Genomic DNA, 27,628 nt, shown 5'->3' with positions numbered 1-27,628 from the left:
CTCCAGCAGGGACCTTGTCTGTTCCAAGACTTACCGCGACTGCGTTTGACGGCATGGCGGTTTGAACGCCGGATCCTAAGGGAAAAGGCATTCCGGAAGAGGTCATACCTACCCTGGTCAAAGCCAGGAAGGAGGTGACCGCACAACGTTATCACCACATGTGGTAAAAATATGTTGCGTGGGTGAGGCCAGGAGGGCCCCACGAAAAAATTTCAACTAGGTCGATTTCTGCACTTCCTGCAAACAGGAGTGTCTATGAGCCTCAAATTGGGGTCCATTAAGGTTCAAGTTTCGGCCCTATAGATTTTCTTCCAGAAAGAATTGGCTTCAGTCCTGAAGTCCAGACGTTTGTCAAGGGAGTATTGCATATACAGCCCTTGTGTGCCTCCAGTGGCACCGTGGGATCTCAACGTAGTGTTGGGATTCCTCAAATCATATTGGTTTGAACCACTCAAATCTGTGGATTTGAAATATCTCACATGGAAAGTGACCATGCTGTTGGCCCTGGCCTCGGCCAGGCGATTGTCAAAATTGGCGGCTTTGTCTTACAAAAGCCCATATTTGATTTTCCATTCGGACAGGGCAGAACTGCGGACTCGTCCCCAGTTTCTTCCTAAGGTGGTGTCAGCGTTTCACCTGAAACAACCTATTGTGGTGCCTGCGGCTACTAGTGACTTGGAGGACTCCAAGTTGCTAGACGTTGTCAGGGCCCTGAAAATATATATATATATATATAATTCCAGGACGGCTGGAGTCAGAAAGTCTGACTTGCTGTTTATATTGTAGGCACCCAAAAAGCTGGGTGCTCCTGCTTCTAAGCAGACTATTGCTCATTGGATTTGTAGTACAATTCAGCTTGCACATTCTGTGGCAGGCCTGCCACAGCCAAAATCTGTAAATGCCCATTCCATAAGGAAGGTGGGCTCATCTTGGGCGGCTGCCCGAGGGGTCTCGGCTTTACAACTTTGCCGAGCAGCTACTTGGTCAGGGGCAAACACGTTTGCTAAATTCTACAAATTTGATACCCTGGCTGAGGAGGACCTGGAGTTCTCTCATTCGGTGCTGCAGAGTCATCCGCACTCTCCCGCCCGTTTGGGAGCTTTGGTATAATCCCCATGGTCCTGACGGAGTCCCCAGCATCCACTAGGACGTTAGAGAAAATAAGATTTTACTTACCGATAAATCTATTTCTCATAGTCCGTAGTGGATGCTGGGCGCCCATCCCAAGTGCGGATTGTCTGCATTACTTGTACATAGTTATTGTTACAAAAAAATCGGGTTATTATTGTTGTGAGCCATCTTTTTTAGAGGCTACTTCATTGTTATCATACTGTTAACTGGGTTCAAATCACAAGTTGTACGGTGTGATTGGTGTGGCTGGTATGAGTCTTACCCGGGATTCAAGATCCTTCCTTATTGTGTACGCTCGTCCGGGCACAGTACCTAACTGAGGCTTGGAGGAGGGTCATAGGGGGAGGAGCCAGTACACACCATGTGATCCTAAAAGCTTGCTTTTGTGCCCTGTCTCCTGCGGAGCCGCTATTCCCCATGGTCCTGACGGAGTCCCCAGCATCCACTACGGACTATGAGAAATAGATTTATCGGTAAGTAAAATCTTATTTTCATCAACTAGGGGTCACTGGAGTACTCTTGGGATATGAACCGGGGCGTTAGCAGGGATAGGCACATTTAAATATTTAAATTAGTAACCCTCCACCCCCTCCATACTCCCAAGATGCCTCAGTGTTTTTTTGTGCCTTCACAGGGAAGGGCTCATTCTAGACGTCTCGAGTCTTTACTTTTTTCTAAGGACTTTAACTTTTTTCATTTCACTTGCACAGTCCCTTTCCAGCTTTTTAAGAAGCTTCAGTCCGGGTCTGTGTGCTGCTGTTGTGCAGCAGAGGCTTGTTGGCGCTCAGCAGAGAAGCCCCGCCATAGACCTACATCATCTTTAGCTGATTCAGCCTAAGGCTGCAAGAGCTAGACAGTGCTTGAACAGAGAAGCCGCCGTCAGAGCCTCCACTTACTTTCCAAAGGTAAGGAGCAGGCAGGCAGCTCACACTACCGCTGATCCGTTTTACATTGTGAAAAGTTTACTGGAAGCGGTGCAGCCAACTCATGCTGCTGCCCCGCCATGTGTGGGATTTCATGTTTCATGTTGTGCTACTGCGCCCACATCACTGCCCAGCCGCGGTCAACCACGCTGCCGTAGCTGGGCGCACTCCGCTCCCCCATTTACAAACTGGCCGCCGTCACTCCCTAACAACGCCACGGACCGCTTCCACTGCTGCCGTGGCTCGCCCTCACTGCTCACCGGCCGCGGACTGCCGGTCTCGGTTACATAGTTGGTGAGGTTGAAAAAAGACAAAAATGTCCATCGAGTTCAACCCGTATTATAAAATTAAATATCATTTAGATGCTGTAACCTTGGATATTTCTGTCAGTTAGGAATTTAGCTAATTCATTTTTAAACTTATTTAGTGAGTCCACCATCACTACCTTCTCTGGTAGAGAATTCCAAATCTTTACTGCTCTTACTGTGAAGAACCCTTTGCTCTGTTGTGTATGAATTTTTTTTGTCTTTTAACCTCATGGGGTGTCCTGTGTAGCGTTTTTTTTATAAACTGATTGTATGATAAGTCCTTGTATTGCCCCTTAATGTATTTATAAATATTAATAATGTCCCCTCTCAGCCACCTCTTTTCCAGTGTAAACATATCTAACCTTTTAAGTCTTTCCTCATAATTCAGTGCCTCTAACCCCTTAACCAGTTTGGTGGCTCGCCTCTGAACCCTTTCTAGTTCCAAGATATCTTTTTTTTATAGTGCAGTGCCCAGAACTGTACACAATATTCCAGGAGTGGCCGTAGCAATGATTTATACAGTGGCAGGTTTACACACTCATCCCTTGTCTCCATTCCCCGTTTTATGCATGCTAACACATTTGCTTTTGTTGCTGCATTTTGGCATTGCGTACTGCTACTAAGTCTATTATCGATGAGCATACCCAAATCCTTTTCAACCACTGTTATCCCTACATTTTCCCCATTTAGTTTATAGGCTGCCCGATTGTTCTTAGTCCCAAAATGCATAACTTTTACATTTTTCTATATTGAACCTCATTCTCCATTTGTCTGCCCAAACCTCCAGTCTAGATAAGTCATTCCGTAGAGACTTAACATCCTTGTCTAAATTAATTACTCGACACAGTTTAGTATCGTCTGCTAAAATTGTCACTGTGCTTTCTAGGGCCACTTCTAGGTCATTAATTAATATGTTAAACAGCAATGGCCTGAGCACTAAACCCTACAGTATTCCACTAAGCACTGAGGCCCATTCAGAGAACTTCCCATTAATCACCACTCGCTATTCCCTGTTGTACAGCCAATTACTTACCCAAGTATAAATAGTGTTACCCACCCCAAGCTCTCTCAATTTGAAAATTAGTCTCTTATGTGGCACTGTGTCAAAGGCCTTAGCAAAGTCCAGAAAGACCACATCCACTGCTTTACCTTATCAATATTTCGCTCACTTTCTCGTAGAAACTTATTGAGTTAGTTTGAAATGACTTGTCCTTCACAAAACCATGTTGGTTCCTATTAATAACCTTGGAGGTTTCTAAGTACTCTAGTATACTATCCCTTAATATACCTTCCAGTATTTCCCCCACTATAGATGTCAAACTTACTTTTTAAATATTGGGACTACCTCTGCTGTACGCCAGTCCTTTGGTATCATTCCTGATGTAATTGACTCACAGAAAATCAAATATAGGGGCCTTGATAGCTCTGAGTTAAGTTCCATAAAAACCCTGGGGTGTAGTCCATCCAGCACAGGAGATTTATTTATCTTAATTTTACTTGGTCTCTCCTGTACTACTTCCTTGTTTAACCATGTACTTATCAACGGGTTGTTTTTATTGCTGATCTTGTGCACTATTCCCGTCAACTAGTCCTCTCTCGTGAATACTGATGAATAGAATTTATTCATTCAATAAATCTGCTTTATCCGTATCATCATTAATCAAGACATCCAACTCGCCCTTTAGAGGTCCAATATTTTCATTTTATAACCTTTTACCGTTTATATTTGCGATTTGCTTTTCGTTTTCTATTTTGGCTGCTCTGATTTCTTTTTTGCATTTTTTGTTACATTCCCTGTAGAACTAGAATGATTCCGCTTTCCCGTCAGACTTAAATGCTTTGAAAGTTTGCCTCTTTTTATCCACATGTTCCTTGATCACCTTATTAAGCCACATCGGTTTGAATTTACTACTCCTGTTTTTGTTAACCTTGGGAATGAACAAATGAGTGTACTTATTGAGCTCAGTTGTAAAAACATCCCACATTTCAGCCAGATTTTTACCATGAAACCAAATTTCCCAAATGATGTCCTTCGTTGCTCGTTTCAGCAAGTAGAAATTAGCTTTTCTAAAGTTAAGTCTTAGTTAGACCCTTTTAGTGTTGTTTTTGGAAGTTGATCTCAAATGTGATCATATTATGATTACGATTTCCCAAGGTCTCCCCTACTTCAGCATTTGTTATTATCTCTGTATTATTAGTTAGTACTAGGTCCAGTATTGTCTAGTTGGTTCCTTGATTACCTGGGACAAGTAGTGCTCTTTTAGCATGTTTAAGAACCTGTTTCCCCTAGCTGTATTTACTGTTTCGGTGTTCCAATTGATGTCCGGGTAATAAAGTCCCCTATGATAATGACCTCCCCCAGTCCTGCAGCTTTTTCGATTTGATGCAAGAAATAATCGTCAGACACACTAATATCTGGCGGTTTGTAGCATGTCCCTACTAAAAGCTTTTTTTGTATCTTTACCCCCACTTGAAATCTCAACCCATAATAACTCCACGTTATCACCAGTCCCCTCGTAAATGGCCTCCTTTACATAAGGTTCTAAAAATGGCTTAACATAAATACAAACACGCCCTCCTTTTTAATTAGTCCTATCTCTCCTGAAGAGGGTGTACCTCTCCATGTTTGCTGCCCGTTCGCGAGAATCGTCCCACCATGTCTCTGTTATGCCTATGATATCATATTGGTCATTTAGTGCGATCGTTTCTAATTCCCCCATTTTACGTGTTAGGCTTCTTGCATTTGCAAGCATACCGTTAAGTTTAGTACTTCCCTGAACTGCAAGTTTAGTTGTAGACGTTTGCTTAGAAATTTGAGTTTTCCTTAATTTACCATCGCTGACTATTTTTCTCCTTCCCCCCTCTCCACCCAGATTATATTTTATGCATCCCTCTTTTCTACTCCCTCTAGTTGTCCCACTAATTCTTTCTTGTCCCTCCCCCCAGGCGCCTTGTTTAAAATCTCCTCCAACCTTCTAACCATCCTCCCCCACCCCCAGCGCTGCTGCCCCCTCATCAGTCAGGTGCAATCCGTCGTGACATAAAAAAAGATGGCGCCTGACTGAGAAGTCCGCCCAGTGTTCCAAGAACACAAACCCCTCTTTCCTACTCCAGTCTCTAAGCCACACATTTACCTCCCTAATCTCGCTCTGCCTCCCTGGACTAGCGCATGGCACAGGTAATATTCAGAGAATATTACCCTAGATGTCCTTGCCTTTTAGTTTCTGGACTAGGTCCCTATGGGTCTGGGACTCAGGGTCGACAACAAAAAGGTCGACACACCTTAGGTCAACACCAGTTGGTCGACACACCTTAGGTCGACATGGACAAAAGGTCGACATGGACAAAAGGTCGACAGGAACAAGGTCGACATGAGTTTTTTTGGTGTAGTTTTCTTCGTAGAGTGACCGGGAACCCCAATTAGTGCACCGCGTCCCCTCGCATGGCTCGCTTCGCTCGCCATGCTTCGGGCATGGTGCCTTCGCTCCGCTTCGCTCGGCACAGATTACCGTTCCAATCGTAGTCCACGTGGATCGTTAAGTATGAAAAGGTTCCAAAAAAGAAAAAACTCATGTCGACCTTTTTCCACGTCGACCTTTTTCCACGTCGACCTTTTGTCCATGTCGACCTTTTGTCCATGTCGACCTTTTGTCCATGTCGACCTAAGGTGTGTCGACCAATTGGTGTCGACCTAAGGTGTGTCAACCTTTTTGTTGTCGACCTGGAGTCCGGATACCGTCCCTATAATCTTTCTTACGGACATCCCACCTACCACTAACTTCGTCGTTGGTGCCAACGTGCACCAAGACCGCTGGGTCATTCCCGGCCCCTCCCAACAATCTTTCTACCCGGTCCGCAATGTGACGTTCCCGAGCACACGGGAGACAACAGACTGTATGGCGATCACGGTCCCGGTAGCAGGTTTTCCTGTCTGTCTTCCTGATGATAGACTCCCCCACCACCACAATCTGACTATGTACCTCGCTTTCCCTTTATCCCCTTTGTGCCGTAGGAACCGCTCCTCTGGTTGCTAGAGGGAACAGTATTCTCCAGCTCCGTCATTTGCTCACTGCCATCCCCAAAATCTTCGTCCAATCGGGCGATCCCCTGCATTAAGCTAAGGGGGGAGATCGCGGTTAGTGATAGCGAGGGCTTACTGCTGCAGGCAGCACCGCGGTTCACAATAGCAGTGGGGAGATGTTAGGGGTCCCTAACCAGCATTTCACCCTCACTTAGGGGGATGGATAATAGTTATGTCAGTTAAAGCAGGCTATTAAGCCTGAAAACAGTGCTTATATAGTACATATGGGACAATAATGTATCTATGTTGGAAAAAAAAATAGCACATGGCTGGATGCCATTTTAACACAATTTCCTGGTTCTTCTTCCAGGACTTTGGTGTCAATCCTACAACACATGGCCACTGCAGGGGGCAAGGGTGTTAGTAGAAATTTCAGTGAAGCACATATTTAACAGATTTTAGTGTGTACCAAGTGCAGTGCACTTCTGGCTTATACACACTTTAGTTAAATTTTTTACTGAGTCGTGTGGACTTCTGTTTCACTGTATACCTGTCTGTCTGTGTGCATGATGAGTAAAGCTAATGCAAAATCAAAGCGTCCGCTTATCTGTGATGTTCGTGATAGTGTGGTACATGATGGAACTTCCACTTGCACAGTGTGTCTTGCAAATTTGGGTCCAGATAAAGATCTCTGTCATGATCCTCCTTGGGCGATGATGGCAGGTGTCATGGCTGATTTGAGATCGGAGTTGTCCGCTGTACGGAAAGACCGTGAGGTGGCTAAGTCTGATTCACGGTTAATGCCGTCTGAGCAGCCAGAGTGTCTAGAACTTTGCAGGACTTACAAAAGTCCATGTATAGTTCAATTCCTAAAAGTAGTCATCAGTTGTCTCATACTTTACCAATTTCATCGGTGTTGCATTCTGGCGATTCAATGCCAGACCTGATATCTCAACAACAACCCCGCCAGCAATATAACGATAGAGTGGAAGTGACGTTACGTCTAGAAGGAATGTCCATAGTTGTCACCTGGCAACGGAAATCACCGGAAGTGACGTATCGCGGGTGAGAACGGAACAGTAATATGGATATAACAACGATATTTTTATTATACATGACTATAAGGGACAAGTTTATCATACCCTGTAAAGATTTATTGTATACAGGAATTGATTTTATTAGGATAAAGCACTGCATTACGATAGGTTGCCATGGTAACATTGGAAAACAAATGGAGGGAGCCATGTTTTACACATATGAAAAGGTTTACTGTCGATTGTGATTGGTCAGTCTAGGAATAAAAGGGGCAAACTGTTAGGAGAGAGCACATCTGCCTTGAAAAAGGGCCTAGTAAGGCCTGAAACGCGTCGGCGCAGTTGGAGGTGACATCTTGCTGTCTGTAGGAGAGGTGATTGCCGCAAAACCCAGAACGCCATTTCCCGGAAGGCTGACTGGTATTTAAGACACTTACTGCAATGAGGACTTTGTTTCCTCTGACCATCTGGTAATTATCCATTCATACACTCAGTTTAGCTGTGCACCGGCTGCATGTGCTCTGGTTTTTATTGATGAGGAGACATGTTTTAGATGTTTTTTATGAAAAAAATTGTGGTAAAAGAATAAAACTGTGTTACACGAGATGCTCTCTACCTCTTGTTTTTTATGACATTTGACGACTGGAAATCCTGATAAAAAGTGTCCGCTTATCCAAGAGGAAATCAGAGGTCTCTCTACATGCCTGAATTCAAGTACTGTTAAGGAATGTACCCCACTATCTAATATATGGGTGTTGCGTGATTTTGAATTCATTTATTTGGTCATTGTTCAGTTTGTCACTTGGGTCTGGCGCCCAATCACTGTAACCACCTAATTTTACTTAGAAGTCTGTCTATTGGGGAGTGGGAGACACCCCTTTTTGGTGGACACGGTATAGGCAGCCATCTTTGCGCATTTGAGAGGTGCTCCATTCTTTCCTGTATTTCCTGATATCTCAGGAAGCTAGATAGTGAGGTAACTGATAGCCCGGGCATTGATAATCTTTTCAGGGCAGTGCGCCAGGTACTAGATTTCAGTGAGACAGAGGAGCCTCTGACACAGGATGAAGTTTTATTTGCTAAAAAAACAAAGGGCTACTGTGTGTTTTCCTTATTCAGATTCTCTTAATAAGCAGTTGACGGAAGCAGAGAAAAATACAGATAAACGGTTTTCGATGCCAAAGCGGTTTCTGTCTAACTACCCATTCCCAGTTTCTATGACTACTAAATGGGAAAATGCGCCACCAGTGGATTCCTCAGTTTCCAAACTGTCAAAAAAGTTAACCATTCCAGTCCTAATGGCAACGACGCTTAAAGACCTGTCTGAGCGTAAGCTATAAGCCACGCTAAAGTCCATGTATGCAGCAGTAGGAGTGTTGCTTAGACCTGCTTTAGTTGGAGTTTGGGTTAACAAGGCTGTTGCATGGGCAAAACAGCTCAAGTTAGGCATACAACAAGGTCTTTCCTCAGACCAGCATATACTTCTTGCTGATCACATTTGTGAATCGGCTGAGTATTTAGGTACGGCTTCTATGGATGTCGGAAAAGTTCGTTTCAGGCTTTCAGCTTCACTAATTGCAGCCTGACAGGCGCTTTGGTTGCATTCTTGGCAGGCAGAGTCAAAACGAGGAATAGAAGCATTGCCTTATACTGGCGATATGTTATTTGGTCCTGAATTGGACAAATGGATTTCTTAGGCTACTGAGAACCGACACAAGTCTCAGAGTTTGGGATGCAGTGGTCCTACAGTACATCATCAATTTCAGGGTCTCTGGTCAGACCGAGAAAGATTACTGTCAATAAATGTCCTGGAACTCAGGGCAATCTACAACGCTCTGCGTCAGTTCACATACTCCAGTCTCAGACTGTTCAGATTCAGTCAGACAAAGCGACGCTAGTCGCATACATCAACAAACAAGGAGGTACTTTAAGTCGCATGGCCATGCGGGAAGTTGCTTGAATCCTGAATTGAGCCGAGCATCACCAAGTGATATTGTCAGCAGTGTTCATTCCAGGAGTGGACAACTGGGAAGCAGATTATCTCAGTCGTCAGGATTTTCATCCAGGAGAATGGGCCTTACATCCAGAAGTTTTCCAGATGTTAGTCCAGTGGTGGGGTTAAAAACAGGTGGATCTAATGACATCTCGCCAAAATCATCAGACACCCAAGTGTCCAGAATTTTCTACCGTTACCCACATCAGTTCCTAAACGAAAATATAGAAAAATATACAGCGCTAATTGACACAGTAAGATCTAAGCAATATGTATTTAATGTTAATTTAAAAAAGCTTATACAAGTAAAAACATATCAAACTGAAATGGATAAACATAAAATCTATGTCTCACAATTGAATCTTTGGTGGACTTTGAGACCTAGTGAATACTAGCACCAACTAGCATATATGAAAGCACCAATTAGCATGAATATACCAAGCGTAAATACAGTCATGAATACGGACCAAGTGCATAATAATTCATCCAATTGGATGTGGTTACCAAGTCTGTGTTCCGGTTAAAGAGGCTCCCATAGATGCAAGTTCGTATAGCAACGGCAGCAATTGGTGGAGTCCTGGTTCACAGTTCAATGAGTGCTCCGTGTTCCAATGTGTGGATTCTCCTATAGGAATAGTAGGCGATGGCAGTGCCAATGTGGAGTTCTGGTTCACGGAGGCAATGAATTGCAGGGTCCTGACTGTAGATAGTGGTGCAATGGTGGTGCTGGTCAACAAAGGTCCACGCAAGGTCCCAACCTAACGCGTTTCGCTGCTCCAGGCAGCTTTGTCAAAGGTCATTTTACCTTGTCTTTAAAAGGGCTTGACTACCCCTTATCCATACAGCTGCTAGGAGAAGCCACCCATCACAGCGCCTGTATATATACTTGACATATATATTTCCACTCCTAAACGAAAATATGCTGGACCAGCGTCCAAATCTTTTAACCCTCAGTCCTTTCGAGGAAATGCTCAAGGAACAACCGCACAGAGTAGACGTGATAGAGGACGTGGTTTCCAACAAACCACTAACCATCAAGACACAAAGCCAGCTGACAAACCAGTGGCACGGATCTTCAGTTGTGGGAGCACGCCTTCAAACATTTCACTTGGCGTGGTTTCGGACGTCCGCAATTTAGTGTTCAAAGGTTACAAAGTAGATTTTGATTGTCTATCACCGATGCGGTTTTTCAAGACAGGTCTGCCTGTGTCAGCAGTCAAGAGGGCAGTTCTGCAGACTGCTATTCAGTCTCTCGTAGATTCAGCAGTTTTACTTTAGGTACCAGTACACCAACACGGTCAAGGGTTTTATTCCAATCTTACCTAAAGGGGCTCAATCAGGCGTCACTTACTACAGATTCAAGATGGAATCCCTGCGGTCAGTGATTGCAGGTTTAGAACCACAGGAATGATTTTGTTGGATCTCAAGGATGCATACTTACACATTCCAATTTGGCCACCGTATCACGCATACTTAAGGTTTGCAGTACAACAAAACCATTCGCAATTTCAGGCACTACCGTTTGGTCTCTCATCAGCGCCTCGGGTATTCACAAAACTGATGTCTGTGATGATAGTTCATCTCAGATCCCTGGGAGTGATAATAGTTCTGTACTTAGACGAGCTTCTCATCAAGGCTTCATCTTAACAAACACTCCTTCAAAATGCCTTACTGACATACAATATACTAGCACGGTTGGATTGTCAACTTCAAAATGGTCCCGTCTCAAAGAATTCAATTTCTGGGAATGATTAGGGATACGGTGGATCAACGAATTTACCTGCCAGAAGAGATAGCACAAAGTATGTGTCATCTGGTACAGTTAGTGCTCAAACTACGGACAGTTTCTGCGCACTTGTGTATTCGATTGTCATGAAAGATGGTGGCGTCTTTCAAAGCACTCCAGTTCAGAAGATTTCACTCACGTCCTTTTCAGCTAGATTTTCTAGCACAGTGGTCAGGCTCTCATCTCCAAGTTCATCAGATGGTGCATTTGTCTCCAAGGGCCAGAGTATCACTACTCTGGTGGCTCCAAGTACAACATCTTACCGCAGGAAGACTGTTCGGAGTCTGGAATTGGAAAATTCTAATAAGAGATCCAAAGTCAGTGACAGTGGATGCTCTCACAATAGCGTGGCCGTACAGCCTCGTATATCTATTTCCACCATTTCCGCTGCTTCCTTGGTTGCTAAAGCAGATCAAAAGAGAGTCCACAACCATCATACTAGTGGCGCCTCATTGGCCTCAGAGAGCAAGGTTCTCGGATCTCCGCGGTCTACTCGCAAACGATCCGTGGCTGCTTCCGCTATGTCCAGACCTTCTGCAACAGGGTCCGTTTCTTTACCCCGATTTAGCGCGGCTGTTGAAACCGCTCTCTTAAGGCGAGAAGGCATACCAGAGTCTGTTTTACCAACCATGTTACGTGCTAGTAAGCCTGTTACAGCAGCGCATCATCACAGGATTTAGCGAGCTTATATTGGTTGGTGTGAAGCTCTGAAGTTTCTGACATCTTCTTTCAAGTTATCACATCTTTTGCTATTTTTATAGACTGGGTTAGGTGGAGGGCTACGTTTAGCAACACTAAAGGTCCTGCTAAGATCCCCTGGGTGGAACTGGCACAAAACACTTGACTAGCACTTGTGATGTTTTGAGCTAAAAAGGAGGCTTTGCCAGTATAATATATTAGTGTAACGCCGGTGCCATTGGAGTGGGCGGAGCCACATCAGAGCTGGACCTGAGGCATTTTGGTCCCTCCTTCTGCTTACTGCAGCCATATACAGCACACACAGTGCTTCCTGACTAATCAGCCACGCTGGATATCTGGTACAGGGTGTAGCAAAGGGTGAGAGCCGCTTGTATACACTATCTGGATCCTATTTAGGACAGAAATTGTTAGTGTTTACTGTATTATAGGGAGCTGACAGTCTCACTGGGGCTGTGCAGCTCAAGGTGTGCTGGTGTCCTCTCTCTCTGTCTCCTCTCACATACAGTAGGGCAGGCTTGCAATATCACTGTCTGTGTGTGTATGTTGTTGTGCTTACTGTGAAACATGGGTAAACGCAAACTGTGCAGTGTATGTCACACCCGATTCTCCCCATTATCTACTGATTCTCTTTCATGTGAACAATGCAGTCAATCTTCACAAATCAGTGAAGGGGCTGGGGGAGAGGGTCCAGAGCCCCACTGGTTAAGGTCTCTTAAAACTATGATCTCAGATATGTCATCCCAGCTCACTGTTAATGTGCAGAAGAAAATATAAGGAGAAATTTACCCAAAGGTAATTTCACTCCTGGCGCTAGATGAGGGGGTTCACCACAGCTGCTATTATACACAAAGGAGTTGGTCAGACCCCGAACAGCAATTAAAACACCAAAAAAAGAAAGTATTAGCGCTTGTAGGTCACAAATGAGAAGATAGGTCACAATGAATCACAATTTAATAAAACATGTTAAAAACTGCGTGCTAAGCACATATAAATGAAAAAACAATAATACATAAAGTGAGTAGTGCTCCTCCCGATTGTAAGGTTTTTATGGAAGAAAAGTTCAGAAAACCTGTTCCGATAATTAGTCCCCTTGGACTCTGAGAGCCCATGCAAATCACAACTGTGAATAATAGTTACCACCAACGTCTCTCAAGGTTTTTAAGTGGAACTGCGTCCACATGTGGCTTTTCCTCGATTGGTGATGAAATGGAGCTTCCACAGTGTGAAAGGAACTCTCTTTATAAAAAGTCCAAATGCTGCTACTTGGTGGGGACTTGGTCCAGGTGAAGGTCTTCCAGTAGACAGGGAGTGGGCACAAAGCGTCAGAATCCATGATGGAATCATTTGTTACTAGAGGGTATCCTCAGTCTCCTTTAAAAAGAGCTATTAAGGAAGTAGCTACCCTAGATAGAGATACTCTACTGGCCCCAAAGAACTCCAAAAAATCATCAAGGAAATCAGATAGGATTGAAGCCGATCATCCATATGCTCAAGACAGCGATTTAGCTTTTATATCCACATATAATAGGGACAGCATGCTCGTTAAAAAAATGATTTGTAAGAACTTTGGGATTTTGAATCAGGATGCTGTTCTTAGGGGCCATATACCAATGAGACAAATTTATTTTCAGAAAAAAACGCTCACTCAAAAACATCCTCGCACCTAGTTTCATTAAAAATACATCTGCAATAATAGAGAAGACAAATATACAGGAAACCAGGCTACTATCAAGACCACCAGGCTTTTACCGCTGTGGAGCCACTAGATGCACCACATGTAAACATATCCCTAGGAAAACTACCCATATTCAGGTCGGGGAGGGAGAGGAACATGTAATAACAAGCTTTATGAATTGTGATATCAACTATGTTGTATACCTTCTCTCTTGTAGTTGTAACCACAGATATGTGGGACGAACTACCAGAAGTATAAAAGTTCGCTTTATGGAACACCGCCGTAACATCATTAATAAATTTCCTACACATAGTGTCTCAAGACACTTTAGAGATAATCATGGTGGTGACCCTAGCTCTCTTAGTTTGGTGGCAATTGAGTCTATAGGGGTGACCAAGAGGGGTGGGGACCGCTACAAAACTCTCTGTAAACAGGAATTATACTGGATGTTTAGGCTAAATACTATTTATCCATCTGGATTGAATGAGGCAGTTGAACTCAATCCAGTATTATGAATCCTGTCTCTTTGGATAATCTGATCTCTTCTTTTATGGGTGTGACAAATTATTCCATCTCCTGCTCTCTTCTATATACTACTAATGAGTTGTACTAGTATAGAGTATATTTGAATATAGATTTTTTTTGCTTATTTATTTATTATTAAATATTGTACTTTTTTTTTTTTTTTTTTTGCTGCCTTTATGTACACAGATTTGTACTAAGTCTTGAGAAATAGATACAGGTTGAGTATCCCTTATCCAAAATGCTTGGGACCAGACATATTTTGGATATCGGATTTTTCCGTATTTTGGATTAATTGCATACCATAATGAGATATCCTGGTGATGGGACCAAAATCTAAGCACAGAATGTATTTATGTTACATATACACCTTATACACACAACCTGAAGGCAATTTTAGCCAATATTTTTTATAACTTTGTGCATTAAACAAAGTGTGTCTACATTCACACAATTCATTTATGTTTCATATACACCTTATACACACAGCCTGAAGGTCATTTAATACAATATTTTTAATAACTTTGTGTATTAAACAAAGTTTGTGTACATTGAGCCATCAAAAAACAAAGGTTTCACTATCTCACATTCACTCAAAAAGGTCCGTATTTCGGAATATTTGGATATGGGATACTCAACCTGTACTAATCATTCTATTAGAACTATGTTCTTACTAGTGTAATACTTCAGGTCGTTTTAAGATAGATACATTGTATGTGATTCTAAAGTACCACTTGCGGGGGTGAGCTGCCCAAGGGTTACATAAGTATATGTATCGCTATAGCAACTGATTGTGCCTATTCACGCACCGTACTGGGGGACTGACATGGAGGAGTGACGCGACATCGACGTACTGATGCCGCGCCACTCCCCCCTTGTACTTGCATGCAGGAGAGTGACGCTTTGTCCGTAGCCAGCGCGTCGCCATGACAATCATGCCGGGGCGCGCTGGTTGTTGTCAGCGCGTCACCATGGCAACCCTACTGCAGTGCAGCATTTGGTTGATGATCCAGTGACGTGAGCTCGGTATAACAAGAGCTACGTCACTTCCCTTGCACACATGAACTGGTAATCTAGACACAACCTGGTCCCTGATTTGGCCCAGCTGGTTTCTACCTCTATTTTGTAATTGAGGAGAGGGAGTGTTCACCACTATGAGGGATATTTCATCCTGTGGAGCACATTCCAGTTCCTTTCCCTATTATGTTAGAACATTGTATGAGGAGTACCATTCCATGTTTTTGAAATTACTCAAACTAGATATGTGCAAACAGCGGTCATGTGACCAGATTATACTAAATATCTTTTGAGATATACTATGAAAAATAATTCATTTAACAAACATATGTTTTGACTTTTTAATAAGTATTATTTTAACCCCTAGTGTCTGTCATTATTTGGTCACATAATGATAACAGATGGGCACAGTCAATCACATATGCAAAAGAGCAACCATATTGAGAGGGTTTATAAACCACCATCAGCAGGACTGTAAGCACCTTGAAAAAGTTGCTCAAACGCAACGAAACGCGTTGGTGAGTCCTGCCGCTTTGTGCCCACTCCCTGTCTACTGGAAGACCTTCACCTGGACCAAGTCCCCACCAAGTAACAGCATTTGGACTTTTTATAAAGAGAGTTCCTTTCACACCGTGGAAGCTCCATTTCATCACCAATCGAGGAAAAGCCACATGTGGACGCAGTTCCACTTAAAAACCTTGAGAGACGCTGGTGGTAACTATTATTCACAGTTGTGATTTGCATGGGCTCTCAGAGTCCAAGGGGACTAATTATTGGAACAGGTTTTCTGAACTTTTCTTCCATAAAAACCTTACAATCGGGAGGAGCACTACTCACTTTATGTATTATTGTTTTTTCATTTATATGTGCTTAGCACGCAGTTTTTAACATGTTTTATTAAATTGTGATTCATTGTGACCTATCTTCTCATTTGTGACCTACAAGCGCTAATACTTTCTTTTTTTGGTGTTTTAATGTGCAGAAGACTCGGCTACTACAACAAGCTGTTTCAGATTTAGCTGCTAGGGCAGATGCACAGCCCCCCACCCCCTCTCATGCAGGTCCACAGAAACGTGGGTTACCTGCTCTAATCTCTGATACAGATGATAATATACAGAAGGATGAGGATGACCTGGATCCCGTTAGTGGGGATCCCGATTCTACTCAGGGTATTGAACCCCTAATTCTGGCTATACAGGACGTGTTAAAGCTCCCTCTAGAGGACGCTGCGTCACAGCAGTCGTTTTTCTTTGTACAAAATGAGCCTAATGTCACTTTCCCTGACTCTACAGAGTTAGATGACCCATTCAAACAGGCCTGAAAAAATCCAGACAAAAAATTCCAAGTGTCTAACAAGTTTTTGCGCATTTTCCCATTTGCTCCTTAAGGTCAAAAATTTCGGGAAGAACCTTCTGGGGTGGAGGTATCCATTTCTCGCCTGTCTAAAAAGGCGGTGCTGGCTGCCCTGGGCTCTTTTACCATGAAGTATCCTGGGAATAAGAAGATAGCGACTACCCTAAAGTCTATATACACAGCAGCCAGTATATCACAAAGGCTGGTCATTGTGGGTTGCTGGATGACCCATGCCATTCATTACTGGGCCACTCAAATTCAGGGGGGCCTCTCGGGGGATATGCCCTTAGTTAATATGGTAACCCTCCTAAAACACATTCAGGACACTACACGTGTCCTCTGTGATTCACTCAGGGAGATGGGGAACATTAATGCTCGGACTTCTGCCACGGCAGTGTCCGTGCGCAGGGCCTTGTGGTTGCGTCAGTGGATAGCGGACGCAGAATCCAAACGTAGTGTGGAATCCCTCCCCTTTTCTGGGGAATGGTTCTTTGGGGTTGAATTGGATACCAAAGTTACGGCTGGGAAATCCACGTTTCTCCCCTCTGGGGCCACACCGGCGAGACGCTTCTTTCCTGTCCTGTCGGTCTCACAGATTTCGATCTAAGGCCAGAAGTACCTCCAATGCGACTAGATGCACCAGAGGTAAGTCCAGAAAACCTGCAAGCACCAACTCTCAGGAACAGTCCACCGGTTCTGCGTCCACTAAGGCCTCAGCATGACGATGCCCACCCACCCCGAGGGAATCTCGAGGTTGGAGCGCGACTGCATCACTTCAGCTGCGTGTGGGAGGCTTCCTGCCAGGATACCTGGGTCAGAGATCTCGTTTCTCAGGACTACAAGCTGGAGTTAGACAGTACTCCTCACCAACGATTTTTCAAATCAAGCTTACCAGCTTTGGAGGATATGCAAGTTACGTTGCAACAGGCCATACGAAAGTTGGGCCAGTCCCACGTCATTGTTCCAGTACCAATACCGCAACGCGGCAAGGGGTTTTACTCAAACCTGTTTGTGGTGCCGAAACTGGACGGTTTGGTCAGACCCATTTTGAATCTAAAATCCTTGAATCCTTATTTGAAGGTGTTCAAGATGGAATCCCTGCGAGCAGTGATTGCGGGCCTGGAAGAACAGAAATTTATGGTCTCCTTGGACACCAAGGACGCTTACCACCATATTCCGATTTGGCCGCCTCATCAGTCATACCTGCTGTTTGCCCTTCTGGACTATCCCTTCCAATTACAGGCACTGCCCTTTGGCCTGTCCACAGCTCCGAGGGTATTCACGAAGGTGATGGCGGAGATGATGTTTCAACTCCGGGCACAGGGGGTCAATATTGTCACTTATCTGGACGATCTTCTGATAAAAGCACAATCCGAGGAGCTTTTGTTGCTCCATATTGACCGCACTATCCATCTTCTGTCAGACCATGGGTGGATCCTCAACTTACAGAAGTCCCACCTGGAGCCAACTCAGAGGCTCATGTTCTTGGGGACGTTGCTGGATACTGTGGCCCAGAAGGTGTTTCTACCAGAGGACAAGGTGAAAACACTTCAGGAGATGGTCCACATAGTGCTCAGAACTACTCGAGTGTCCGTCCATCTTTGCATACGATTGTTGGGAAAGATGGTTGCCTCATACGAGGCGATCCAGTATGGAGGTTCCATGCCAGAACATTTCAGTTGGATCTCCTGAGCAAGTGGTCCGTATCGCATCTACAGATGCACCGGATGATTCGGCTGTCACCTCAGGCCAGGATTTCCCTCCTATGATGGCTACAGTCCTCCAAATTCTTAGAAGGCCGGAGTTTTGGGATCCAGGATTGGACCCTCCTCATGACGGATGCAAGTCTACAGAGATGAGGAGCTGTCACCCAAGGGGTGCAGTTCCAGGGCAGGTGGTCAGCCTACAAGGCCCTCCTTCCGATCAACACTTTGGAACTTCGGGCGATCTTCAATGCTCTGCTTCAGGCCTCTCCTCTGCTCAATGATCACGCGATCCAGGTACAGTCGGACAACGTCACGGCAGTGGCGTATATCAAATCAACAAGGAGGGACAAAAAGCAGAGCCTGTATGCAAGAGGTGTCAAAGATGCTCCTCTGGGCGGAAAGAAATGCAAGAGCAGTGTCCGCAATCTTCATTCCGGGTGTGGACAACTGGGAGGCGGACTTCCTGAGTCATCACGATCTACACCCGGGGGAGTGGTGGCTCCACTATCTGGTGTTTCAGCTGATCATCGATGGGTGGGGTTGCCCACAAATAGACATGATGGCTTCTTGTCTCAACAAGAAACTTCCCTGGTATTGCTCACTCACCAGGGACCCTCAGGCGAGGGCAGTGGATGCACTGGCATCGCCTTGGCCTTACCGGCTGGTCTACCTGTTTCCTCCGATTCCATTGCTCCCAAGGGTGCTAAAACGAATCAGGAATCAAAGTGTCCAGGCAATTCTGATTGCCCCGGATTGGCCTCGGAGGGCGTGGTACGCGGATTTTCTGGACATGTCCGTCGAAGACCCTTGGCCTCTACTGCTAAGAAGCGATCTTCTTCAACAAGGACCATTCATCTACCCGGAGTTACAGCAACTCCGTTTGACGGCATGGAGGTTGAGCGGAACATCCTAGCTTATTAAGGGCCTTTCCAAGAAGGTTATTGCTACCATGGTTCAGGCCAGGAAACCTGTGATGTCAAAACACTATCATCATATCTGGAGGAGATATGTCTCTTGGTGCGAGGAACGCACGTATCCGCCTGTGGAGTTCCACTTGGGACGTTTCCCATGTTGCCTGCATGCTGGTGCGGATAAGGGCTTACGTCTGGGTTCCATTAAGGTCCAGATTTCATCCCTCTCCATTTTCTTCCAGAAGAAATTGGCAGTGTTGCCAGAAGTTCAGACCTTCTTGCAAGGGGTATTCCACATACAACTATCTTTTGTGCCACCTACGGCACCCTGGGATCTGAATGTAGTGTTGTAATTTCTACAGTCCTCCTGGTTTGAACATCTGATGATGGTAGAAGACAAGTACCTCACGTGGAAGGGGGTGATGTTACTGGTCCTGGCTTTTGCTCGACGTGTCTCAGAACTGGGGGCCTTGTCGTGTAAAAGTCCCTACTTGTTTTTTTTACGAGGACAGGGTGTCTCTGCGTTTCACTTGAATCAGGCTATTGTGATTCCGTCCAGTTATGTCGCTTCTGCTACTCCGGAGGCATTGGATGCTGTGCCAGCCTTGAAGATCTATGTCATGAGAATGGCTCGGATCAGAAAGACTGATTCTTTGTTCGTGCTCTATGATGCACAGAAAAGGGGTTGTCCTGCTTCAAAGCAGTCCATTGCTTGTTGGATTAGGCTTACTATCCAACAGGCCTATGTGTCGGCAGCCTTACATGTTCCTAAATCTCTGAAGGCCCACTCTACTAGATCAGTGGGCTCTTCCTGGGCGGCTGCCCGTGCAGTCTCGGCCTTGCAACTATGCTAAGCAGCTACCTGGTCGGGGAAGAACATTTTTGTGAAGTTCTACAAATTTGATACCCTGGCCAAAGAGGATACCCAGTTTGGGCAGGCAGTGTTCTGGAAGCTTTGGGATATCTCCATCATACTAGATTCCCCAATATCCCTTATGAATGCTAGAGAAAATAAGATTTTAATTACCTACTGGTAAATCCTTTTCTCATAGTCCATAAGGGATATTGGGCGCCTGCCTCAGTGCGTTGACTTTTCTGCAGGTTCTTGTTATGTGGTTACCTGTTCAGCTGTTGCTGTTGTTACCAGCCATGCTGGTTGTTATATCTTAGTGGTGTGCTGGTATGTAAGTCTCACCACTCTTTGTTATCATATTTCCTTCTCTCATATATGTCCTTTCTCCTTCAGGCACGTTTTCACCTATAACTGCCTGTGGGAGGAGGCATAGAGAGGAGGAGCCAGCACACCCAGTTGAAGAAATTTAAAGTGCACTGGCTCCTTTGGACCCCGTCTATACCCATCGTTCTAGATTCCCCAATATCCCTTATGGACTACGAGAAAAGGATTTACCGGTAGGTAATTAAAATCCTATTTTTTATGAAGGTTTCTCAAATATGCAAAATACGCCATGGTATGGCAAAATAATCCGAAACATGCCTATACCAGCTTAGTTTGACCTGCAACTGTTCTAAACTGACTCTCAAATATGACCTTCCTATAAAAGAAAAAAAATGGCTGAAAATAATACAATTAATATAGCCTTGCTATAGACCCAAGTTACAATATAACTAAAGAAATTCAAGTTTGATCTTTTATGTACTAATGGTAATTAATCTTTTTTTATTTTATTTTTTTAAGGTAATTAAGAATTTGTTATATGTGGCCAAAGTTATCTACCTCCTTCACCCTGAGGTGGATATGGAAAGCGCACAAAACAATAATGAAGAAAAAGAAGATAATACTATGGAGCAGGAGGCTTCTGGGGATGAGTTGGACACAGAAAAGGATGCCGAGAAGGAGAAAGAGGATGAGAAAGTTGCCACATTGATGTGGCTTATGAAAAGACTGGCAATACTGGCCAAGAAAGAAGCTGCCCACACACCTAAAATTCCATTAAAAGTCAGTATGACTGCTTTATATGTTTGCAAATGTGGTGATATGATCTCTCTCTTGTTCCCCTCTTAGGGGGGGGGATTCAGTTAGCTGCAGTAATTTACCACGTGCTGATTGAAGTAGCCAGGCTACTCAATTAGAGGTGGCAGCAGCAGCCCACATCAGTTGCAACATTTGTACATCTGTGTGCGAAGGAGTCTGAATCTGTATGTGAAATGCTACGATGCTAGGGTTCTTACACCAAGTTCTGTTGTTTTTTTTTATCTGTGACTTTGTATGTGTTTAATTCCTGTGCTGTTAAGGTTGCAGCCCAGTATCTCTTGAGTAGAGTTTTGTTGTATCTGCAGTGTGTATAAGGTGCAAAATTTAAAGCACCTCTTGGAGTGACTTAATCACAGCATAGGTGTATTGACACTAGGTGTATGAGTACATATTTGTATGTGTACAACATTTTTTGTTTCATTAATATAACTTTCTGTATGGCCAGAGTTAGCAGTTATTCCAAACTATGGGCCTAATTCAGGCCTGATTGCTCCTCTGCATTTTTGCAGAGATCTGCGATCAGATAGTCGCCGCACATAGAGAATGAAAACCCGCCCCATGCATTTATGTGAATGCATGCGTACGCCATGTGAAAATTTTGTCAAACTGTGGACAGCTGCAAGTCCAGACTGGAATTACTCCTACAGTAATCAGGCTGTTTGGAGTCGTAGCTGACGTCACACACCCTCCCCGAAACACTTGAGAATGGCTGACACTCCCAGAAAACGGCCAGTTACTTCCCACAAACGTCCGCTTCCTGTCAATCACCTTGTGTATGCCTAGCGATCAAAATTTTCGCACCATTCTGTCGCTGTTTGGCATCGCACCTGCGCATTGCGGTGCATGCGCAGTCATTCGATAATTAGCCACTGTGCGATTTCGCATAACAGCGACTAGGTCTGAATCGGGCCCTATGTCAGAACCCTCCGTTGTTTTTACTCATTCCACAATGCACTTAATGGGCATAATTTACTAAGAATAGTTTTTGGCTTCACGTTTAAGAACGTGTTGGGCTGAATTGTGTTGTCCAATGGTGATAGGAATCGTTTTGTTGCGTGCTGGGAGGTTCAAATTCAGCTGTGATAAAGCAGTGTGTTTGCTGCGAAGCCTACACGGATTTCTGTGTTGTAAGTGGATTAAAGTATCACCAGCACCAGTATCCCCCATATTTCAGTGAACCAGCACCGGGCTCTTGAGCCATTTCTGGTGCAGTAAATATAGGGGGGGGAAATGTGTAGGGGTCCCCCATATTTCCAAAACCAGCACCGGGGTAGGTAGGGGGGCTTGGGGGTAAATCACAGCCGTTGTTCGCAGCGATCAGGCTAATAATCTGCATTTCTGCGCATGCGTATGCACCGCAATGCACACGTGCGACGTACGGGTACAAACCCATGTGTTGTTTTGCACAGGTTCTATCGAAGTTTTCATTCGCACTGACGGCCGCAAGAAGATTGACAGGAAAGGGGCGTTTCTGGGTGTCAACTGACTGTTTTCAGGGAGTGTTTGCAAAAATGCAGGCGTGTCTGAAAAAACGCAAGCGTGGCTGGGTGTTCGCTGGGCGGGTGTATAACGTCAAATCCGGACACGAATAGGCTGAAGTGATCGCAAGCGCTGAGTGGGGTTCAGAGCTACTGAGAAACTGCACAAACTTTTTTTGCAGAGCTCGGCTGCAGAAGCGTTCGCACTTCTGCTAAGCTAAAATACACTCCCCAGTGGGCGGCGACATAGCGTTTGAACGGCTGCTAAAACTAGCTAGCGAGCGATCAACTCGGAATGACCCCCACAGTCCAGGTTTTATAGAGATCTGTGCTTAAGCACAGATGACCTAATTAGTAACTCAGTTTGATTATACCACCAGTGCACAAACATGGATATCCTTAAAACCTGTACTTTTAGGGTGCATTAAGGACCGAGTTTGGGGACCCCTGATTTTAAAGAACTTCCTGGGTGTAGTCCCATTTTATGCATTTCCATGTCTTTCCTCATAGAGAGGGGCTCATCGGGAGCTGGATTGTGCACTCACTTCAGAATTCCTATGAACACCTTCGATAGTTAGGCGGATTGAAATTTGTTAATCAGAATTGCCTGTTTAAAAAGGGCTTGTATAATACTCATCTGTGGTACAAAAGCAGAGAGCAACATTAAATGCTATCAACAAACTATATTTTCATTTCTGTAGTCTAGTATATTCTGTTTTATCTGTAAAATACTGCTTTTTTAGATGTAGCAAAAAGTAAAAACTGTAGGGAATTACGAGCAGTGTATCAGTGATAACCCAACAAAATGTGTGTTTCGCAAATGATGTGCTACTTGGACTTAAATATGGTAGCCTTGGAGGCAGGGGCGGATCCAGAAGAAAATGATAGGGGGGGCACCATGGAAGGGGCAAGTACATTTGCGTGCGGCTTTGGTGCATGTGAGGTGGCGCTTCTTATACAATGCCCACAGTTGTAGCACTCATTATGCAATGTCCACTGTACTGGTTATGCCCCTTATATAGACCCCATAGTAGTGGTGCCCCTTATGCAATGCCCGTATTGCCCCCAGTAGTAATGTTGCCTGTAGTAATGCCCCCAGTCATTTAGCGCCCTAGTAGTTATGCCCCCAGTGGTAATGCCCCTGCAGTTATGACCCCGATAGTTTACCCCCGCCCCCTTTAGTTTAGCCTCCCAGTGGTAATGCCCCCAGTAGTTTGCCTGCTTGTAGTTTAGCCACCAGTAGTAATGCCCCCCTGTAGTTTGCCCCATTGTAGTTTAGCACCTGTAGTTATGCCCCCCTTGTAGTTTAGCCCCCAGTAGTAATGCCCCCAGTAGTTTGGCCCCTGTAGTTATCCCCCAGTAGTTTGGCCCCCCTGTAGTTTAGCCCCCCTGTAGTTTAGCCCCCAAGTAGTAATGCCCCTGTAGTTAAGCCACCAGTAGTAATGCCCCTGTAGTTACGCCGCCAGTAGTAATGCCCTCCTGTAGTATGCCCCCAGTAGTTAGCCCCTTTGTAGTTGGCCCCCAGTAATAATGTCCCCCAGTAGATGCCCCCCAGTAATAATGTCCCCCAGCAGTTTGCCCCCATTAGATGCCCCCCCCCCCCAGTAATAATGTCCTCCAGTAGTTTGCCCCCAGTAGTAATGCCCCCTAGGAGTTTGCCCCCAATATATGACCCCCCAGTAGATGCCCCCCAGTAAAAATGTCCCCCAGTAGCTGGCTCCCAGTAAAAATGTCCCCCAATAGATGACCCCCCAGTAGTGATGCCCCCCAGTAATAATGCCCCCAGTACCCCCCAGTAGTAATGTCCCCCCGTAGTTTGCCCCCAGTAGATGCCCCCGCTGCACTAAGGAAGAAAAAAACATCATACTTACCGAGCCCCGTTCCCACTTCCAGACCGCTGCAGTCCTCCTCTTGGCGTCCGCTCCTCAGCACTATGAGAGAGACGTCATGACTGACGTCTCTCCCATAGCGCACGCCGCACAGTGACAGCGCCAGAAGCCGGACTCAGTACTGAGCTCCTGCCTCCGGCTGCCGCTGTGCAGGGAGTCGGGCGCCCGCTGGTAACACAATCTCAGCGGGCGCCCGTCATCTCCCTGTGCGGCGCCGGGAGGGGATGGGGGACGGAGGCCACAAATTACTGGGGGTCATGGGCCCGAGTGCTTCCCCCCTGGATCCGACACTGCTTGGAGGTTACCCTTGTAGCCACATTATCAGCTATACAAAATGTTCTGTTCAAAAACACAGCTCAATAAGGGGTTTCCTGCTATAAGACATGATGTTGGTTCGGTATCCAGTCTCTAGGTAGACCACACTTAGGTCGACATTCATTAGGTCGACCACTATTGGTTGACATGCATTAGGTCGACATGGTTTCTAGGTCACTAGGTCGACATGACAAAAGATTGACATGGGTTTTTCACAAAGAAAATTAATTTTTTATAACTTTTTTATACTTTACGATCCACGTGGACTACGATTGGGAATAGTAACCTTGCCCAAAGCATGGTGAGGGGACACAGTGCACTAATTGGGGTTCCCAGTCACTCTGCAAAGAAAACAACACCAACAATATTTTAAAAAACTCATGTTGACCTTTTGCCATGTCGACCTAATGCTTGTGTTGACTTAGTCACTGTTGACCTATAGTGGTCGACCTAGACACTGTCGACCTAAGTGTGGTCGACCCTATGAACAACACCCGTTGGTTCTATGCTCCTGTCATATCCTCTGATACAGCAATTGTTTTAGAAATAGGTTTCAGGTACCACATTGTAGAATGCTTTTATGGAATAGTGATGTTTAGGACAGAGCATTTTGTAAACATGAAAGTTGTTTTTTCTTCTGCAGAACACATGGAGTGTAGAAAATGTATCTGAGAAATAACTTATTGATTTGTTTGCATTCTTTTGGTCCTTGTTATAGAGAATATTTGTTTTTAAATTCCTGGGAGCAATAGCAGTAGACCTTGGAAAGGAGAGCGTGACGCCGTTTCTGCCGACTATAATTGCTCCACTCTTCAGAGAACTCCACAGCACATATGCCGAGCAAGGTGAGGAGCTTTCCTGCATCTCTAATGGGAGGGGAAATGAGGGATACATTTTGCAGGACCAGGTTTACACTCCCATCTCATACTACACTGCCCACCACTTTTCTGTAAAACTCCCAACTCCATCTATTCCCATCCGCAAAAGAGAATAATGGATAATTTACTCTCTAAGTATAAGTATCACTAGTCGCTTACAAGTCACCCAGTGTCAATGGCATCAGTGATGCAGGTGTAGTAGAAATGTTGTTTACACCAATGTGCATGCATGTTACAGTAGTTGTCACAGTTGCGATGTGCTGGGGCACAATATTAAAGTACACTTTCCATACGTCAACACATGGCATACTTGAAATAAAGAAAATGTAAAGGAGACATTGCTGTGAAGCAAGCTTTTACTATAATAAAGTATTAATATAATAACCTATTTGTCAGAGTCTGCAAAGTAGAACCGAATCATTCCTTATAAAACAAAAGAAAAACATTGCCATGGATTTAACTCACTTTGGTGTGAATTTTTTTTAGACCCGACATTGAAAAACCTCTCTCAGGAAATCATTGACCTTCTAAAGAACTTGGTTGGTTTGGGGGCTTTCTCTTTGTCCTTTTCTGGGGTACAGAAACAAGTCAACCAGAAGAGAGCTATGAGGAAACAACAAAAAGCCCTTCAGGTACTGTATGCTTTTATTAATGGGAAAGAATACCAGCGGGCAGAACTGCTGTGTCACTGTTATTGCTCACTTTTATTGCTTGCTAACTTATCATTCCCCCCCCCCCCCCAAAAAAAAAAACCTGAAAAGTGCATATATTGATTATGTACTAGGATTTATTCCATGATTGATTATTTGTAACATTTCCAGTCATGGTTACGCAGCCATTAGTTGGTAATCGTTAAGTGGGGCTGCTATATTAACAGATGATTTAAGATCCTATGTTGTACTGATATGATATTAGGCACCTATGTTGTATTTCTTTGAATGTATGCATTCTGCACTGGGGACAGTTTATTATAGAAACCAATAATTTGTATGACCACCATAGATAAAACTGTGGCACATCCTCTCACAGGCATATAAGAACAAATGGTAACTGTTGGACATCATACACTTACTGTAAGCTTGTGTGTCTTAGGCTGTAGCAAACCCTGACCTGGCAGCCAAGAGGAAGATCAAGAAACACAGAAAAAAAATTGAGGCTAAGAAAAGGAAAATTGAATTTCTGCGACCCGGATATAAAGCCAAGAAACCGCGCAGCCACGCTCTGAAAGACCTGGCGATGGTGGAATAAACGTGGCCTGCAGTGTGTCTGCTATGCTAGTATACAGCAATCATTCTTGTATAATACTGTGTGTTGCGCACCTATGGGAGAAAAACATAAAAATTTTAAGTACAGTTTAATGTACTTAAGTTTACTAATTAAAATATTTTCTAAATAACATACGAGGTTGAATCTATTGTGTCACTCGGACTTCATTCATATTCAACATGAATTAGTTCACAATACTGAAATTTTCTCTAACGTCCTAGAGGATGCTGGGGACTCCGTAAGGACCATGGGGATAGACGGGCTCCGCAGGAGACATGGGCACTTTAAGAAAGAATTTAGTTCCTGGTGTGCACTGGCTCCTCCCTCTATGCCCCTCCTCCAGACCTCAGTTTGATACTGTGCCCAGACGAGCTGGGTGCTTTTCAGTGAGCTCTCCTGAGTTTACTGATAAAAAACCTAACAAAATACTTTCTATTTTCAGGGAGCTCTGCTGGCAACAGACTCCCTGTATCGTGGGACTGAGGGGAGAGAAGCAGCCCTACTCTTTGAAGCTAGGTCCTGCTTCTTAGGCTACTGGACACCATTAGCTCCAGAGGGATTGGTACGCAGGATCTCACCCTCGCCGTCCATCCCGGAGCCGCGCCGCCGTCCCCCTCGCAGAGCCGGAAGATAGAAGCCGGGTGAGTATGAGAAGTAAAGAAGACTTCAGAGGCGGCAGAAGACTTCATGATCTTCACTGAGGTAACGCACAGCACTGCAGCTGTGCGCC

At 44.7% G+C, this 27,628-nt stretch overlaps 1 protein-coding gene across 1 annotated transcript in view; it reads left to right on the top strand.

The window, feature by feature from the left end:
- UTP20 (UTP20 small subunit processome component) overlaps positions 1 to 27,028 on the top strand; it is a 276,038-nt gene extending 249,010 nt beyond the window's left edge. The window contains exons 58-61 of the mRNA XM_063930017.1: positions 20,776 to 21,036; positions 25,473 to 25,599; positions 26,119 to 26,264; positions 26,725 to 27,028. Of these exons, the coding sequence (XP_063786087.1) occupies positions 20,776 to 21,036; positions 25,473 to 25,599; positions 26,119 to 26,264; positions 26,725 to 26,880 (690 nt within the window). The 3' untranslated portion in view covers positions 26,881 to 27,028. The remainder of the gene's footprint in view (positions 1 to 20,775; positions 21,037 to 25,472; positions 25,600 to 26,118; positions 26,265 to 26,724) is intronic.
- Positions 27,029 to 27,628: the final 600 nt, after the last annotated feature.

The sequence above is a fragment of the Pseudophryne corroboree genome, chromosome 6 (genome assembly GCF_028390025.1).
Source record: "Pseudophryne corroboree isolate aPseCor3 chromosome 6, aPseCor3.hap2, whole genome shotgun sequence".
Classification (NCBI taxonomy): Eukaryota; Metazoa; Chordata; class Amphibia; order Anura; family Myobatrachidae; genus Pseudophryne; species Pseudophryne corroboree.
This window is presented reverse-complemented; position numbering and strand designations above follow the sequence as displayed.